The sequence below is a fragment of the Diuraphis noxia genome, unplaced genomic scaffold (genome assembly GCF_037042655.1).
Source record: "Diuraphis noxia isolate RWA-SAM2 unplaced genomic scaffold, SU_Dnox_SAM2 contig0005, whole genome shotgun sequence".
Lineage (NCBI taxonomy): Eukaryota > Metazoa > Arthropoda > Insecta > Hemiptera > Aphididae > Diuraphis > Diuraphis noxia.
This window is the reverse complement of record NW_028301715.1, coordinates 40952819-40971665: the sequence shown is the minus strand read 5'-3', so window position 1 is coordinate 40971665 and position 18847 is coordinate 40952819. Positions and strand designations below refer to the sequence as shown.

At 30.5% G+C, this 18847-nt stretch overlaps 1 protein-coding gene and 1 pseudogene across 4 annotated transcripts; both read right to left on the bottom strand.

Annotated features, from left to right (window-relative positions):
• Positions 1–742: 742 nt before the first annotated feature.
• Positions 743–10999, bottom strand: LOC107173442 (peptide transporter family 1-like). Of its 4 annotated transcripts, XM_089229258.1 has the most exons (16): positions 10805–10822; positions 10695–10733; positions 8411–8483; positions 8154–8295; positions 7958–8050; positions 6007–6281; positions 5630–5712; positions 5335–5502; positions 3592–3843; positions 3268–3516; positions 2724–2830; positions 2510–2638; positions 2326–2428; positions 2115–2243; positions 1459–1563; positions 743–1375 (listed from the first exon to the last, which is right to left on the bottom strand). In XM_089229258.1, the coding sequence occupies exons 2-16, from the start codon at positions 10725–10727 to the stop codon at positions 1223–1225; spliced, it is 2094 nt and encodes a 697-aa protein (XP_089085384.1). In that variant the 5' UTR covers positions 10728–10733; positions 10805–10822; the 3' UTR covers positions 743–1222. The 4 variants fall into 4 exon arrangements, 3 of the variants coding, with proteins under 3 accessions (XP_089085384.1, XP_089085382.1, XP_089085383.1); XM_089229256.1 differs by having other exon boundaries at positions 1452–1563; positions 10695–10996; XR_016192056.1 differs by lacking the exon at positions 743–1375 and having other exon boundaries at positions 1543–1563; positions 2115–2255; positions 10695–10996.
• A 1271-nt stretch (positions 11000–12270) lies between these two features.
• Positions 12271–17695, bottom strand: LOC107173436 (uncharacterized; annotated as a pseudogene).
• Positions 17696–18847: the final 1152 nt, after the last annotated feature.

Here is an 18847-nt window from a genome sequence, read left to right as displayed (position 1 = left end):
GTGTGTGGCAATCTATTACAAAGTGTTACAGACAAGCTGTATTGAAATTTGGTGTATAGGTAGTAGGTACCCAAAGATGTGTAATTTGTAACAAATTTTTTAAAATTTATAATTTAATGAGAAGCTAACAGGGATTTATTGTCTCGTGAATATTTTAGGTTATTACTTAATTCATTTATTGGTAAATAAAATCAAATACTTACTATAATTTCAGAATATAATTTAAGACTTGTTATCTTATGTTATTTTATAAACAGTCAAAAACTCAAAACCATAACCAAAATATGAATGTGTTGAAATATTTGTGTAGCTTACTGTTTACATTTAACGGACGACAAAATTCAACGACATTATCATTAATTTTTCAGAGGCCATGCCATATGCTGGAAGATCAGCTATAACTACTCGTAATATAAATATAATATTTACTTTATCTTATAAAATAAAAAGCATAAAACGGATGACATTTTAACAAATACTAAGCTTACGATTGTTATTATAAATGTTCGTCAACAGATTCAGTAAGAAAATAGTTATTGTGATAGTATTGAATTTCGAATTTTAATCGTATTTTATGATACTTGGTCAAAACAGCTTAAACAACTGTTTAAAAAATCTGCGAGCAGTTTGTACATTTGACCTATCCTTTGATCTATTATTTAAAACTAAATATTTTATTTTTAAAATAAAATAATTTAAATTTTAAGGTTATTTTTTCAAACAGATTTGCAAAGAAAAAACATCAAGTATAATACATAATATATTAATATTATTATAGGTACATAGTTACATTAAAAAAAGAAATATACAGATAAATAGTTATATTTATATATATGTTACAGTTAAAACCCAAAATCCGTCGAGATTGATTTAAAGTGGTTAAAACTACAATTAACTCCAAGTTAAAATGTCTAAATAAAAAAAGCTTTAACTAGTTTAAACTTTGAGAGTTGTGGTTAATTCAAGTTTTAACTACCTATAGTTAAAATCAGTTTTGACGAATTTTGAGTTCCAAATCTGTAACGTATCCATATGACCATATACATACATAATAATATAATGTAATTATATTTTTTGATTCTATAATAATTTGTAAATCAATAATAGGTTTCAGAACGCGTAATTTATTAATATTACAATACGTTTTAAAACAATGTAGTCCAACATGGAATATAAATTTTTCGAGTTTGGGCGTAAAGTAAGCGGAATTTAATACAATAGCTCAGTCGAAAACAGTAATTTCTTCCTTTTTGTATTCGGTATGTGACATTGCCGTAGTTTCGTTGGTATTCTTACTCCGATAAACAATACTGAAATAGGCCAATAACAGCGTATCAGCAAGCATGATACCGGAGTAGAGAAGATATTCGTGTGCCTTTAAGTATAAACGAAAAAAAGGTTATAAATATTATTACCTGTAGTGTATTTCTTAATTAAAACAAATTATTCACAGTTAACCTGATTCTTAATCGATATTGTCGATATGATTACGACCAACAAATTTCCCAATGCCGTTGTCAGTAAACTTACAGCAGATATGAATGACTTTATGTTTATCGGGGCCTATACCATAAACAATAAAAAAATGTTATTTATTTTAAGTAATACTGAACTAGTGAACTCCATATTTCTGGTTTCGTAATGTTAAACATGGATTAAAAATTATTAAATCGACTCAAAGGTTACTCTTACCGGTAACGACTTGAACTTTTTTTCCTTGACTTACTTACATTTAATATTTTTGCAGTACCCAAAAACTCATAGGTTATCAGTGGTTAAATAACTATTAAAAATTGTTCAAATTACCCATTTCATCCATAGGACACCCACCCATTAATATAGTTTTGTGAATCACGTGATTCAAATAATACTATTTCCTTCGAGCCAACTTTAGCTCTCAGTACTAGTCCATCGGTATAGACGAGCTGTATTAAATAAATTTCAAAATCATAAAACTTAATAAATTCAAAATCGTTAAAATCTGTTAGTATATTAGTATAAAAATAATTAAAAACGTATCCGCTTAGGTAAATGTATCCGGAATGTGTCATAGAATTAATACAATATTATGTTAAATATAGACGATATTATTTGATAAGACAAATTTTACCAACCTCTGTGAACGAAAATTCTAATGTAGTGACCACAAATATGACATCTGCAATAATCATACACAAATATTGTGGTAGCTGCCACAGAATGTGAATATAGTTTCCTTCATTCTCGGTAAATAATCGCACATCCTATATAAATTCCTTTTCACATAATATTTGCTTGTAGTTTATAAATTACAATGTTCAGGTTGAGCATATTATCAAATTTTACCATTTTATCGCCATTTCGTTGCAAAGTGAGTGTATAAAACGTTGCTGGTATAATGTCCACAGGTGGAATGTCCAATACTTTTCCATTGTACACTAAATTATACCTGTTATAGACATGTTATGTTTAAATTAAATTATTTTAAATTCATAATTGTAATGGTATAAACATATATTTCGTTACTTACTTCCCCACGTTAACAGCATTAAAGTTCATCCCTCGAAATTGAGAGAGAGAGTACGAGGTAAACGAGTTTTGATCTGCACTAGTCAAAGTGATATTATCGTCGAAATCAAATGTGTAATCGATAAAAATTCTAAAATTATTCGTTTTCGTATTTTAATTTGGATAGTATTGTATAGGTAATAGTGAAACAGACAATATGACGTATAGATACACACCTCAAGTTAGGATTTCCAAATTTTTCTTTAACCAAACTGTCACTAATGCCAACGTTGTTTAATGTGATTGTATTCGGATTTGAATTGACCAAGTGATAAGAATTCACCTAGCATTAAGAAAAAATATGATGATCAAATATCAGAAAAAGATAAAACCCCATTAAATTAATAATAAAAAATGAATAACAATAAATTAAATTTTTTCAAGTAAATGGTCTCTTCGTAAACAAGACTTGTACTATAATTGTAAATATATTTGAACCTGATCTGTTCAGCTTCGCATACGAGTATTTCATTTTAGGTATATGAAAATATTATTGATATTATAATCTTATACTATTAAATATATTATAAAATATTTAATAATATAATGCGCATTGATATTGGCCAATGAAATGAAAAAAACAAAACAAATAATTATATTGTTCTGTAAGCGTAAACTTATATTATATTAAAAATGGTAAATAAGTGCATAGATGATAGAAGAATAGTTTAAGTGTCATTAATGAAAACGTATAATATTATATTACAACACAATTTTTACCTCTCCTTCGATTATCGTCACGGTGGTATCGAACTCGTAGTTATCTGGTACAAATGAGCACTCGGGTTCAAATTCTAATGTGATGAAGATGTCATCCCGCGACACGACTGTATGAGTAACGTTGATCATTTCCAGAGGACCGATGTGATCTTGTACGTCTAACGTCCTCGAGCGTACGAATACTTTACAATCGAATCCATTGTAAATGTTTAGGCGACCTTGTCCAGACGGTATCTCAGTGTTGTCACCCTAAAAAAACAAACCTGTTTATTATGTATGGAATATGGATTGAAAAAAAATAAAATGCCCGAGCTCGAGTCTTACAAAAATTTTAAACTGCAGTAGGGCTGCGATTGTAAATGCTATGACGGCCAAGACACCGCCCAACGTGAGCTTTTGTAAAGGTTTCCGGATGCCAACCTTAGCGAGTAACGGATATAAAGCAACGTCGAAGAGAACGAGAAACGTCAGTCCGAACAATGGTACAAGTGTCTGCATTTGATCTGGTTTGATTGTCCAGTCTAAAAATTCCACGCGGCCATTCATCAGCATGGCTTGTAACGTCCATCGGGAACCCTGTGGAAGAACGGAAGTGACGTCACACATGCAACAATATATATATCAATGTAGAATTTACGAATCCTATGATCGGAGCTGCAGTGGCGTAAATACCTATTTTATGAAACGACCGCTTCGTGGTAAAGAAGTGGGTGGCCAGTGAGTATTGATAGAGTCGTTTATAAGCGATTCTTATATTAAAATCATGTCAAAAATAATACTTATTATTTTAAACCGTCATTTCATAGAAGCAAAAAGCCACGCCACCACCACCGGTTATAACAATAAACACATACCATAGACCAGTTGTTCGATTAGAGACCAAAACACCGGTCATGCCATGAACACAATAATTATCGCATACAAGGCTGTTCTTGTAGCCGGTGTTTGAATTTTAACGTAGCCTTATCACTATTGTACTCTGTATTTGTTGTCTAATTATTTTATATACAATTACACAATACGTTCCTGAATTTGAATTCATTCCTATCATACCGAGAAATATTGTTCGATTAAAATGTTTCCAGGCTAGAGAGGAAGATTTTTATATTTTAAACGTTTGCATCGTATATATATTCGATTAGTACTTTAATACATGACCGATTGTGATCCAAAAATCTGGATCAAGGTACAATTGTACATTTTGGCTTACAACTTTTATCTGATTACGGAGTCATAGTTAATTGATTTTTGGGTTATTATGTTATTATATTAATGTAGGTACCTACGGTATCCGGACAATTTCCCCCCGGACATTTTACCCCCCACCCACGACTGTTTTTGGCGTAGTAGGACATTTCCACCCTTCCATTTTTTTTTTAAAGTTTATTATTGAATAATATAATATAATTTATTATTTAATAATAAATTAGTTATTTTTTTAATAAAATATTATTTTTATATTAAATAATATTATTTATGGAATGTACATAATGCTACAAAGAAAAACACAGGTAGAATAAATAATATAAGTGAAGGTTTCAATAATAAATTTAAGACTTTGGTAAGAACTCAGCATCCAAATATTTGGATGTTTATTGAAGCACTACAAAAGTCAAATTCAATGGCAATTAATAAATTATTAAAAATTAAACAGGTACGGTTTTTTTTTACAAAAAATAATAAATATGAAAGACGATTACAAAATATATGTGCTTAGATATAAAAAAAGAACCAGAAATTAAATGTTTTTTACAAAATATATCATTTTATGTCGACATTTTTAGACTATTATACTTATATAATTTTTTTATGTTTTATTATACAATTTTTATTATATTTATGAAAAAAAAAAAATGAAATTTTTAACCTATTTTACATTTTTACTTATATACAAATTGTTTACGTTTTATTATATTTATGAAAAAAAATAATTTCTTATTAAATAATAAATAATATTATATTATTCAATAATAAACTTTAAAAAAAAAATGGGGGGGGAAATGTCCTACTACGCCAAAAACAGTCGGGGGGAAAATTGTCCGCCATTCGTATCTACGATTATCTTACCTGTTGTTCGTATAGCGACCAAAACACCGGATAAGCCACAAACACGCGGATCACGTCCAGGGCTGTCTTCGTATCCGATATTTCCGTTTCGGTGTACACTCCCTTAGCGTTTTCCAGCCAGTGTGTTTGGCTCGGAGCCCGTGACGTCATCTTCGCGCGCAGCGCGTACTTAAAAAATTAAACATGGAGATTTGAAGCGAGTACATGAGACGTAGGTACCTTATCGACTATCGATTCTTCCGATATCGATTTCAACTCGTCACGTTTTATGAAGAACGTTTAACATTTTACTTACGAAAATGCAACCGAATGTCCTGCCGATGACGTTGTGTTCCGGTTTCTTTATCACGTACATTTTTTTCCCAGATACGAATAACACTGTGGCATATTATATAAATGTACAGCAATTAATCGTTTTTGCAGGGTGTATATTATTATAGATAATAATAGATATTATACATCGTTAAAAGAAAAATGACATATAAGACGAGGAGCACGAGGGCTGCAGTGTGGCAATCGTTAGGAGGATTAGTCACGGTGACAAAGAGATATTTTATTTTATTTTCATCTGATGCACGTCACATTGAAGCGGTTACGGTGAAATAAATAATAAGCGCTTAAATCGGTGGAGTCTTTCCCCCGTCGTTATAATAATATGACGATCATAATTACCGATGGTAGTCAACATGAGCACGGCCGGCACACCGAAAGCCAACGGAAAACACGTGTCTCTGCCAAGACAGTGTACGCTCTGCCTCAATTCGGGCGTCAGAAACGTCGAAAATAATGCGCCAACGTTGATTGCGAACATGAACTTGGTAGTGTAGTGTAGCAGCTGTTTTTCTTGTTCAGGCAAACGGAACTGATCGCCACCGAACGCGAAAACGCACGGTTTTATGCCCCCAGTGCCGACGGATATTAAAAATAATCCGAGTAAAGAAATGATTCTAAAAATAAAGTCAATAAGTCGATAAGTATGTGAAAATGTATTAAACGCACGTGTAATCTTTTTGGAATAGGTTGAATACAATTCGGGAGAAGGATATTATAATAATTTATAGACACTATGATGTGCATAGTCATATCATTTCCCAGGCCTCCAGTTTTCCATGATTATTATTTATTAATTTATTATCAATTCAATATTTTATTTCATAGGGTGGTTGAAAATCCTGATTTAGGTGTTACGTTCGACTGGAACCATCTTTCAATAAGCGTATCGTTTAAATATTTAAAAAAAAATTAAAATTAAAAATTAAATAAATAAAAACATAATATCATAGATTGTGTAAGGTATAACAAATCGGTTGATTGAGATTTTATAAAATAATGTCAACAACAAATTGAAATACGCATACAAATAATAGGTAACTATAAGTATAATAAATCGGTAGATTTTGGCGCATTCGTTCGATATGACTTTTTTTCTTATCTAATTTTGGCGCTTATGTCTTCTACCGAACTAGGTCTACTAATACTTTTTGTGTTATTTTATACAAATAAATACTAAAAAGTTATTATGTTCTGAATACATCTAAATCTTTATGTTTAATTTTAAGTTTATTGAGTATTTCTGTATCTATATTATTAGATTTTATGGATGAATTATTTTTATTATGTTCATTAATTTTTATTCTGTTATTTACTATGTTTTTTATACGTTTTTTATGCACTTAGTGATTTTACTTATATTTCAAACTGTTATTGGGCACAAGCCCGTTTGAATAAAATTAATATAAATAAATATATTCCATACCGAGCAAGTTTTACTTTACGATATCGACTGGAAATTTAAATACGAATCGAGGGGCGCATCGAGTCATGCCGGTTTTATAGCAAACAAATAACGTCAGATGTACGTTAGATTAGCAAAAATACCTGTGCTATCTTCAGCCTGGTTTTTTATTTCGTTTCGGGTACAATTTTTGCGCGATTATATTAGCTAGGTAGCATGGGCGATCGCCGGGGGGGGGGGGTTAAGGGTTTAAACACCCCCCGAAATAGTAGGTACAAAAAATAAATTATCTGATCTACAAATGTTGAAATGTATTAGTGTATTAATAATAACATTTCAAAAAAATTTAAATAAATTATTAGTTATTAAAAAGTTTCCCTTCTCCCGTGGTTTGTAAATTAATGGATACAGTAAAATCACCAATAAAATGTATGATAATGCAGTTTCGAAGTGAGTATGACAGTATGTTATAACTTATTAATAACTGATCGACATCGAAGGCCGCCAATCCGATGATGTACGTAATGTAGACAGACAACGAGTGTAATTGCCGTCTACCGGAAATTCCTACAACTAACCTACACTAACCTACAAATTGTAATAATTAGTTATTAATTATTATCTATGATATTATATTATTATGTAATATGTATATTATATATGTATTATGTATTTATGTATATAGTATAAGTGACTAAAATAAAATATAGAAAAGTGTAATACAGACATACAGTATGAATAATATGATATTTATGAATACCTACTTTAAATTTTTTCAACCTTCCCCCCCGAATTTTTTTCCTGCGTTCGCCCCTGCTAGGTAGTGTATTATTTTTAGAACATTTGTTGTTGAATATAAATATTTATAGTAAAACATATTTTATTAACTTTTGAACGTGGAGGCTAAACATATCTGCCATCGAAGCACCGGTGAGCACAGTGTTTCCCAACGCATAAATCGCTGACAAATACATAATCGTTCTAAAAGAAAGAAAAAAATCGTCATTTAAAAACAGTGATAAAGTTGATATATTATATTGTTTATGGCGGTTCAATTTAAGACCATACGCCGTATAATACGTACTTGAATTTTCCCCAATAAGAGTCAGCAAGGATAGCACCAGGCAGCGGCATGAAGTACGCCAGAAATACAAAACTGTGATATATTATCGTCGAATCGTCACCGTTAAACTTCAATATTGTTGTCAGGTACAGTACCAAGACGGCTAATATGGAATATACATTGTTATTGTATTAGAATAATTATCCACAAGCGGCGAACTTATAACCTGAGCTGTAGTTAAGCCATCGCTAAACTAGGTACTATAAAAATGGACTCACTTCTCATTCCGTAATAGGTAAATCGTTCGCATAATTCATTGAGTACGATAAACCATATGGACTTTGGGTATTTCTGAAACGAAAAATACAGTTTAAAAACAAATATTAAAATAAGCCGAGCGTGCAGCGAATCAAATTTTTTGCCACGCCTACTTTATTTATTTTAGTTTTAAGTATATCACCACATAAGATATTTTGTATAAGATCATATTATTTTAGTGTTTTATTCATGTTTGTCTATGATGTTTCACTTTCTTTGGACATTTAGTGTTTAATTTATCATGAGGTATTAATTATGACTCCTATAATCAACTTGGCGAAGTTTTTGTTAAATTAACAAATGTTTTAAATAAATTACATTTTTACAGCGTCAGTAAGGAAATGTACATAACTACATAAGTATTTTATGCATTTCTGTACTGTCGACTAATCAAAATGATGCAAATAAATAATAATGCAATTTTAATTAAATACCACACAATAAATGAACCTACTAATTCAATTATTTGAAAAATAGGTAGGTTTACTACGTGTTTTTATAAAATAACAAAAAAGGCATTCGTTTAGTGTTATAATAATTATAAGTAGTTTGCAATTAATTGTATTTTGTATATATACTAATTAATAGTTTTATTTCAGTAACCTAATGTCTCACGTCTGTGTTCCACTTTGTTACAAGTTATAAACTAAAATTGTACTTGTGAAATTTAACTAAATTAAAAATGTGTTAAGTGCATGAAAATAAATATAGGTGGAAAAACTGTGTGATCTTGTTTAAAAATTCAACGACAAATATGCATTACCTTAAATCGCAAGATAAAATTAAAATTTTCGAAATGTTATAATATTCAGTTATATAACAAAGCTAATTAGCTATTTGTTACTAAATTAGGTTTTCTTGTACTCGTTTAAGACATAGTCGCGAACACGAATAACAGGTAGGTATGTCCAGATCTTTATGTGACGATGCATTGTTCGTGTATTTGTATATATTTTGTGTAAAACACAGTATTATCACTTGTTTGAAAAGCAAGTCCATATTATAGGTATTATAGGAAAACTGTAAGAGATTATAATCCAATATATTAATATTGTTGTGCACTGGACTTGATATGACGGTATATCGTGAGAACTAAGAAGAAGATGATCACAAATGGAATCAACACTAATTAATAAGTTTATAGAAAACGGTTGCGTTCGTCATTTTAAATATTGCAATATGAGAAAAATCACACCATATGATAATTTTTTTTTTTTTTGGTTTTGAATCTAAAAATTATGGCCACCAGCTATTGTGGGGGTCACGGTAGGAGTTAGTAATACGGTTGTAACGGTAGGTTGGTAACACATTTTTGTGTGGCAACGTTTTTTCCATCGAGAACCCGGGTGTTCACCCATCCGGCAACTAGTGGCAGCGGGTAGTGCGTACTCTCAATCACATTGCGTGACTGATTACAGAAACTGCGCCACGCCAAGCCACATAAAAACTGGCGTACGATTTCCAGGCAATAATAATTAATGTACAAAAAACCGAAAACAAAACGAATTCATAATATAATATTTATGAGAACATGAAAGGAAAATATTATTTTCCGGTAGGTAGCAAAGCATACTACACCTGCAGCGAAGAGGTGGTAGGTAGCATATTGTATTGAGCACGAATACCTTTATTTGTTCAAATGTCTTGTGTTTGAATATGAATTTGTTTTGTGTTGAAACTGCGAACAACGCGTAATATACCTACTCGAGAATTATTATTACTGCAGACATTATCATATTTTCACACTGCACACCGAATAAAAAATATAGTTTACACGTTTTTCAAAGGATAACGCTATAATGTTGTGCACGGAATTCAAACGATGAATATTATTATGTTTAGCATCAAAATATTGGTCATGACAAAATGAAAAAAAAATAAAGGTAAATAAATGGCAGGAGAAACGATTGAAAAACACAGCAAAACGGAATCGCTCGGTACCAAAGTGATTTCTCCACTGTAGGGAGACTGAATAAAGTACGAGATATAGGGTATTATGTAGGTCTGTTTTTATTTCCCGGCCTTAGGATATTTCCGTCTTATAGGATGTCCGTTATGAGGATGTTTTACTGTAGGCATCTATGTATAAAATTAACAGACAGGGAGTAAATTTATTGGTACCTGCGAAAACCGTTTTTTTTTCTGTTTTACGATAGGCCTTATTGATAATAGCAATGACAAAATATAACGATTGCCCTTCTTAAAACCGTATTATTATCCGTGAATATTTAAATTTAAACTCACCAATTTTTTGTTTTGATCAGATACCAAGTCCATGTTGGGCTGAAAAATGACAAATGATTTAGTTGCTTGTTACAGGCGGGTATCTATGTGAATGGTTATAACCGCCGAACCGAAAAGTTGAGGTGTTTGATACCGAATGAGTTTGTAAAATCAACAATACCGACGTTTGCCACGACCTCGAAAAATATATGCAACTTTTAACAATCACGCGTTCACACGAAAACGTTCGCAGTGTGTACACCTAAAGCGATTGTTTTACAAATGTTTCGAGTGGAGAAATCTTATGACATATTATTACTGTTAAGTCAATTATAAAATCGCACTCACAAATTGGGCGTTTATTTATTGTCGACTTGATTGCGTAGAACATTATTAGCTTTCGAAAGTTTTATCATTTAAAATTTAAATCAAGTGCTTAAATTGTACGCTATTATGTATAGCATATATATATATACTCGTGATAGATAATTATAGCAGTAATAATTAATCCCTGTTGTTTGAAATAATCTTTTCTTCGATACGTCGTTGTAGCCTGTAGGTATACACACTTGACGCTTAAAAAAGATCCAAATCCATAAAAAAAAAAAAAAATGAAATAAATTGTTTTGGGTGTTTACATGATAATATGGTCATTTAAGTTGTTATAGGATATTTTATTTACGATATGAAAAGTAATCATTAACATTATGATTTGTGAATACAACGCTAAGTATGAGCATGAGAAGTGCGGTTCAGTTTATAACAATGCAAAATATTTTATTTATAGAAATAAGAAAACTACCTTCATATTATTACGTAAACGGTTTTAAACGATAGAAATTAACTATGTATGTCGTGCATAGTTTATTTGAATAATAATTAGAGGCCAAAACGATTTGATGATGAAAATATATTACACAGAGAACCTAAGGTTTTCGCAGAAAACTGTTTAACGTTGTTAACATTATATTATGTCATGTATTTTATTCTAATGGAAACGAGATCGTAGGTAAAGAATTTATTTATTTTATTTAATCTCAACATAGTATAACAGGTGTTATACTGAGTATATTCGTGTTGAGGTCCATCACGGAGATTGTCCAACATCGTTTTTTTCGATATGAAGTCAGTTTTCTGGTAACCGGTAAAAATATATCCGGAATTGATATACATTTTTGAATTTTAGTATCGTAAAATAATAAATTATCACCTCTCTTTATTAGATACCAAATATTTCCCAGATATGTTAAATCTTCAGCATTCACTGGATTAGCAGCAGGTTTTTCGTTCTTAAATTCTTTTCGTTCGCATTAACTTAGAAATTTTTTCTATTTTCGGCAACTGGTAAATTAAGATCAATTTTTTTTACCGCATTTATGTCAAACAGAACTAAATTATATAATAAAAAGTAAGTTTTAACTCCATCTTATCCTATTGCATGGCGTAAATATGTCTAATAACCTTTTTTTTTTGGTGGGGGGGAGGGGAGTAGATTAATCAATTTAAATATAAAGACACGATGGTATACCCCACGACCCGCCGTAAGTTAATTTTAGGTTTGGTGAGAAATTTTTTTTTGAGAGAGAGAGAGAGAGGATTAAGCTCCCCACTCCTCTCCCCTCAATATACGCCTAGGTGCTGAGCGTATACCCTGGAAAAAAATTACGAATACATCACTGGGACATAAACTAATAGCGGATATGAACGACTTCAAGTTTGTCGGCGCCTATATCGATGTGTATAAACAATAAGAAGTATTAACAATATTATAAAATAATTATATTAAATGGCGAGTACGGGGAAAAAAAACTATGGGTTTGGTATGCAGTTTTTAGATAATAAGTATAAGTATTATGTATAGCGAATTAAATGTATAAAATAAATAATATAAACCTCTGTAAATTCGAATTTATTAACTGTGACCACGAATATTACTCCAGCTATGGTCATTATCAAATATTGTGGTAGCTTCCACAGGATGTGAATATAGTTTCCTTCGTCCTTGGTAAGTAATCGCACATCCTATATGTATATTTACCATCGCATATAAATTAATTATGGTTCAATAGATATCATTATATTAATTACAATCATCAGATAAAGTATTCTATTATTTTACCATTTTGTCACCATTTCGATGTAATGTAAGTGTATAAAACGTTGCTGGAATTATGTCTATTGTTGGCATGGTCAATATTGTTCCGTTGTAGTGTATATTATATCTATTTAAATTTAATTATTTGTGATATAATCAAATCATTTTAAATTTCATTATTCATATTAAAATCAAGTTATTTTCTATTAATAAGTGAGATGACCTTCAGAACACATTATAATAATAATAATAAATAATAATAATTATTATAATATCATGAACTTACTTCCCTACCTTAACCAAATTAAAGTTCATGCCGCGAAACATAGAGAGAGAGTACGAGGATAATGAGTTTTGATCTGCACTGTTCAAAGTGATATTATCGTCAAAATCAAATGTGCGGTCTATCAAAGTTCTGAAGTAAATTGTTTTTGCAGATAATTTTATTAAATATTATAAAATGTATGAATTATTGGTGTAAAATACCTACTCACCTTAATAAGTATGGGTTTCCAAATTTTTCTTTTACTATAGATTGTCACGAATGCCTACACGGTTTAATGTGACTGTGTTCGAATCTAATCGGCCCAACAGATATGAAATCTCCTTAAATCATACGAAAAATGCATGGTTAAATAAATTTAAATAATAAATAATTAAGTAATAAATAATAATTATAATTATAATTAATGTATAATATATTTTTTCTATTTTTGTAATTATGTATCGCAGGTTTCGTAGGTATTTGATTTTGAAGAGTACTATTACATGTAAAAGCCGATTATCGAAATTCAAGAAGTTTATGATGAAAAAAAGCAAATAAAAACTATATTTAGAGGGTATCCACATTGCCACATTGGTGGGTTTCTCTCCTCACGTCACTCACGTTATGTTATTTATTATTTATCAAATTTACTTATTGTATGTACAAATATTACAGATTGTAAATATTCTATTTTATCTAATAAAAAAAGAAAAAAAAACTATATAATTGATACTTAAATTTGTTTTATTTATATAATAGGTACTACTCTAAAAATAAAATCACATTGTCTACTAGTATTTAAGTTAGGTTAGGTTAGATTAGAATCAGTTACGTAGTTTCATTAATTAAATTGAAACATTTACCTCTCCTTCGGTTATCGTCAATATGGTTTTGAACTTCAATTTAAAATTAAAATTTATTTCGCGTTTAATATGTACAAATGTACAATTTTTACGAAAATGCAACCAAACTTCCTGGAGATGGAGTTTTGTTGCCGTTTTTTCTTTACAAACATGCTATTTCCGAATACGAATATTACTACAGCGACATGTAAAACAATAACACTCAAGTTAAATATGTATAGTTTTAAAAATTCTGATGAAATTAATCGATAATGACTTGATGGAGATTATTATAAGGGTTTTTTAAAATTCTCTTTATTTTCACCTAGTTTGCTACTTTCATAACAATTTCATATTTTTTAATGGCATTATAAATTATTATTTCATATTTCAAAATAGAATATTTTTCTAAGAATTTTAATTCATAAAAATTGATATTTTATCTAGTTATGAGTATTTAAATTGCTTAACATTAAATACTCGTAGATATATAGGAATCATTTTTTATAAGTAATTTATATTTAAATATTCACCTTCGAAAAAATATAAAATTAAAATTATATTAACGTATTATATTACGTTTTAATTTAATGAAAAAAAATAAAACCATAGAAATGTATAATGATAGAAAATAGTAAAAATATGACTTTTCGAAAAAAAAAAAAATGTTGCAGTTTTCTATTAAGTTTAAATGATGCGAAAAAGATATTTTCAAAATCTTAAATCAAAACATACTTTCGAGTTATTAATTGTTTAACTTTAAAAGAATGTGCTTGTATAATCTTAACAATGGCAGGAAACATCAGCGAGGCCGGCACGCCGAAAGCTAACGGAAAACACGTGTCTTTGCCGAGACAACGGACTTGTCTCAATTCGGGAGTCAAAAACGACGAGAACAACGAATCTAAGTCAATGGGCCAATGAGAACTTGGTAGCGCAGTGCAGTAGATGTTTTCCTCGTTGGGGCAACTGAAATTGATCGCCTCCGAAAGCGAAAACACAAGGTGTTATGCCGCCCGTACCGACGGCCATCAAAAATAATCCAAAGAGAGAGAAGATCCTGTAGAACAATAAATACATAAAATAATCAACGGAATTTTTTTTTTTTTTTAGCAACACGTGCAATATGGTATTTATCGTAAGTACTGCAGAAAAGAGTGGGTGGGCCGTGTTATTTATTTGGCGTTGAATGCGCGTTTTGAGAGAACCGATATTGAGTTGGATGTTACACAATACATTTGTGTTTTAAGCTGGCAACGATGTAGTTAACGATATCGACTCGAATTTCAGGTCGACGCGTTAAGATTTTTGGAGACTTTTTTTACGTATTCTACGTATAGGTAAAGAATAATACTTTTCGGGATTATATCTATTGTAAAATCATAATTTATTAACTTTTGAATGTCGAGACTCAATAAATAATCTGCCATCGAAGAACTCGTGAGCACTACGCTTCCCAACGCGTGTACATTGACAACGATAAAATCGTTCTGAAAAAAAAAATCGTAAATAATCACAAGACAGCTATCGACATGTTTATGGTGCTCATTTAAATTTAGCGCGTACTTATATTTTCCCCGATAATGAGTCTGCCAGGATCGCACCATTATGATGGCAATGGCATCATCATGAAGTACGCCAGAAATACGAAACTGTGATAGATTATTGTCGAATTGTCACCGTTGAATTGCAGTACTGCTGCCAGGTACAAAATCAAAACCATTAAAATGGATCATTAGATTTTGTTTTGTAGATATCATATTATGTAATAATATTAGCAAAACATCATGTTTTCAACTGCAGCTGAGCAATGTTGTTAACTCACTTTTCAATCCATAATAGGTAAATCTTTCACAAAATTCATTGAGTACGATTAACCATATATGGACTTTGGATATTTCTGAAAAACAGGTCGAAATTCAAATGGATTTTAAGCGAGCAAGGAGCAAACCATATCATTTATTTTTTTCAATCAGACACTATTAGTTGCGCTAATTATCATATTACCGCAGCGTTATATTAATTGAGCAATTATTTTACGATATATTTGTACATGCGTAATGTGTATATGCTTCTCCATAGAATAATAAATATATCCGTTCACATGTTTTCTTTGTGAAACGAATACGGTTGGACCGGTTGGTGTATAGGAACAGCGAATTGTAACTACGTATAGCTCTTGAAAGTAGTGACGAATAAAATTGATCTTGGTTAGGCAGTCTTGTCCTAGTCAATGATAAATCCATGACAAGATTGAGTCTGCGAAATCAAGACCAACGTTCTAAAAACATCACATTTATACTGCAAGTACATATATACAGGGTGATTTTTTTTATCAAACAACACTCATATGATGGTGTTTGTGTGTAAATGCCACCTAACACATTATACTCGTACACCTATTAGGCTATAACACTAAACACACTAATACCACCCAAAACCACCCAACTTTGGGAGGCTATATTTTGTAAACGGATTAATGAAAAATGAAAATTCAAACGTGAAAATCCATTGAAAAAATAGCCTTTTTAATTTATGAAATTTTAAGTATAGGTTGTCATTTGAAAATCAAAAGTTGATAATGGTTTACCAGATAAATATAAGGGTGAAAATATAAAAAAAATATATTGTTTTAGAACAATATGGATCTAAAGTTTTGAAAAAAAAAAATTTGAAAAAAGTCAATAGTTTTTGAAATAATGAGTGTTGTTTGATAAAAGAATCAACCTGTATATATTATTTTATTTGTTTATTTCTGAGGGATATTCGAGGTGTTACCTCGTTCCCGACATCGACACAAACGTTGAATTATACGTTTTATTATGTGCATAAATAAATTTATACTTTGAAAATATTTTACTCATTACAGACAACAGACAGCAACGACGGGTATCATTTTGTTGTACGATTTTATTTTTCACATTGTTCGTGTGATTTACACTGTTGTACTTTATCGTAGTACGCCTCGTCAGTGTTAGTACATCAGAATTCCCGATTTACGAATTGAAAAATTAGTTTAAAATTTTAAAATGAGTGGATCCAACATGGACAAAATTCAAATTATAAAATAAATAATTGGACTTGTATTGATGTTTAGATTATAAATATATTTAAAATATGATACAATGTAGCTTTATTACAATACAGATTATAAAATAATCTTATAAAATTCTAACCTAATCGGCATTTATTTGTTTTTATGAATTATGTTATGAGGAATCTACCCATGCATTTGTCGTCTTCGTCGTACCCAAGTACTTCTAGCAAATTTTCGTCCAATAGTTTCAATTTTGCGTTGTTAGTTTTTTTTATTAGAGTGAATTAATGAGCTATGAAACAACTTTTAGCTAAGGACATTATGTATACTTAAGTATCGGCTTTAATTCGATGCATTCAAACTTGATATGAGACATGAATTTTTAATTTGTGATATTTCACACACCCATATCTTACTTGAAAATAAAAACATCATCAAATCGCCGATGCTTAAACACAGATCATGTTAACTTTTATTCCCTAAAAGTTTGAATAAAAGATTCCTGGATAAAAGTAACCAATAAGATGTCTGTAACGAAAGTAGTTTGATATCAATGAAATGTCTGCGGTTCTTATAGTTACACGTAAATATTTATGTTTTAACTCGCCAATTTCTTATCTTGGTCGGATATCATAACCATGATGTTGTTCCTCTATACCATTATCTAAACACCTAATTAATTAACTATAGCGGCCGAACTAAAAAAGTGAAAAGTTAAGGTGCTTGAGACACGAACGAGTGTGTTTAATTACCTTTATACACGGAACACAAAATCGGCGACATTCTTTCAAGTTTGATTTCAAATTTAAACTCTTTAATAATATTTAGTCCCCTTATCTGCCTTCTATTAATCAGTCTTAAATGCACTTATTGACAATAATAAAATTACAGCCTTAATATCTATGGCTTTAGATAGTATAGTAGTTGTGGTACGGTGTATTACATTCTACAGGACGATAATATTATATAGTCGTATAGATAGTATGATTGTACAACGAGTAATAATATAATGGCGCGAAATGTTCTTAAAAATATGAACTTAAACATACAAAAAAAATCTCGTCATATTAGCGCTCCATGTAGGTAGTGGCTAGGTTGGCTAGCAGTATTAATTTGCTGTAGAGGGCACTATAATAAGACGCGACTTTTTGTCAAATTTGACAAGAACATATTTTGGAGTCGATCGACGACGTGATTAACTACAGGCCCATTAATGTTCATCCGAAATTAGCTGTTCGCTTATAAAACCTTACAGTTTTAATAATAATAATAATATACATATAAATATATTATTTTTCCATCATTTGGGTTCATATTATATAAATCCGCTTGAACGCGCAATGATCTTAATAAGTGTTTTTGTTGGAGAACATTCAGAACTCACTCTTTCGCGTTTAGTCACGCAATCATAATACATTTAAAGCCACGCTAATAGCTCTGTTCCATAATCATCATCGGTTAGACAATCATCATTATAATGTATATGGTTTGATACCGTAATCTATAACAATTAATAAAACTTTCTATATACCTTACTACGATTCCGTACGAACTATCGCACGATTTTTTTATTTTTTTTATTTATTTAAAATAATGATATTTACAATCTGTGTTTAACATCACAATAAGTAAATTGGATAATTTATGTACATGTATAGTCTAATCTAGTATAACTAGAATGATATGAAAAGGGAGGCCAACCAATGATGGACCCAACGTGAATTTATTTTAGATTAACAAATCTCTGCAATATTTTCTTTTGAGCCTATATGGATGGGATTTATGGGTTGAGTAGATGAGATTTGTGATACTAACGGGTTAGTATGGGAAGGTAGTTTGAAGTAGTAGGATCTGTAGTTTTCGGTGGCTATAATTGGTCAACTGACTCAATTTTTAGGTCAGAGTGTAGTGAAGAGTTGGAAACAAACCAAGGAG

Excerpts from the sequence above, each read along its gene's own strand:
- LOC107173442 (XM_089229258.1), bottom strand. The coding sequence starts at position 10,727 with ATGGACTTGGTATCTGATCAAAACAAAAAATTG. Across the intron at positions 5,503-5,629 it reads GGACATTCGGTTGCATTTTC|TACGCGCTGCGCGCGAAGAT; the intron begins GTAAGTAAAATG and ends TAATTTTTTAAG. Across the intron at positions 2,244-2,325 it reads AACGAAATGGCGATAAAATG|GATGTGCGATTATTTACCGA; the intron begins GTAAAATTTGAT and ends GAATTTATATAG.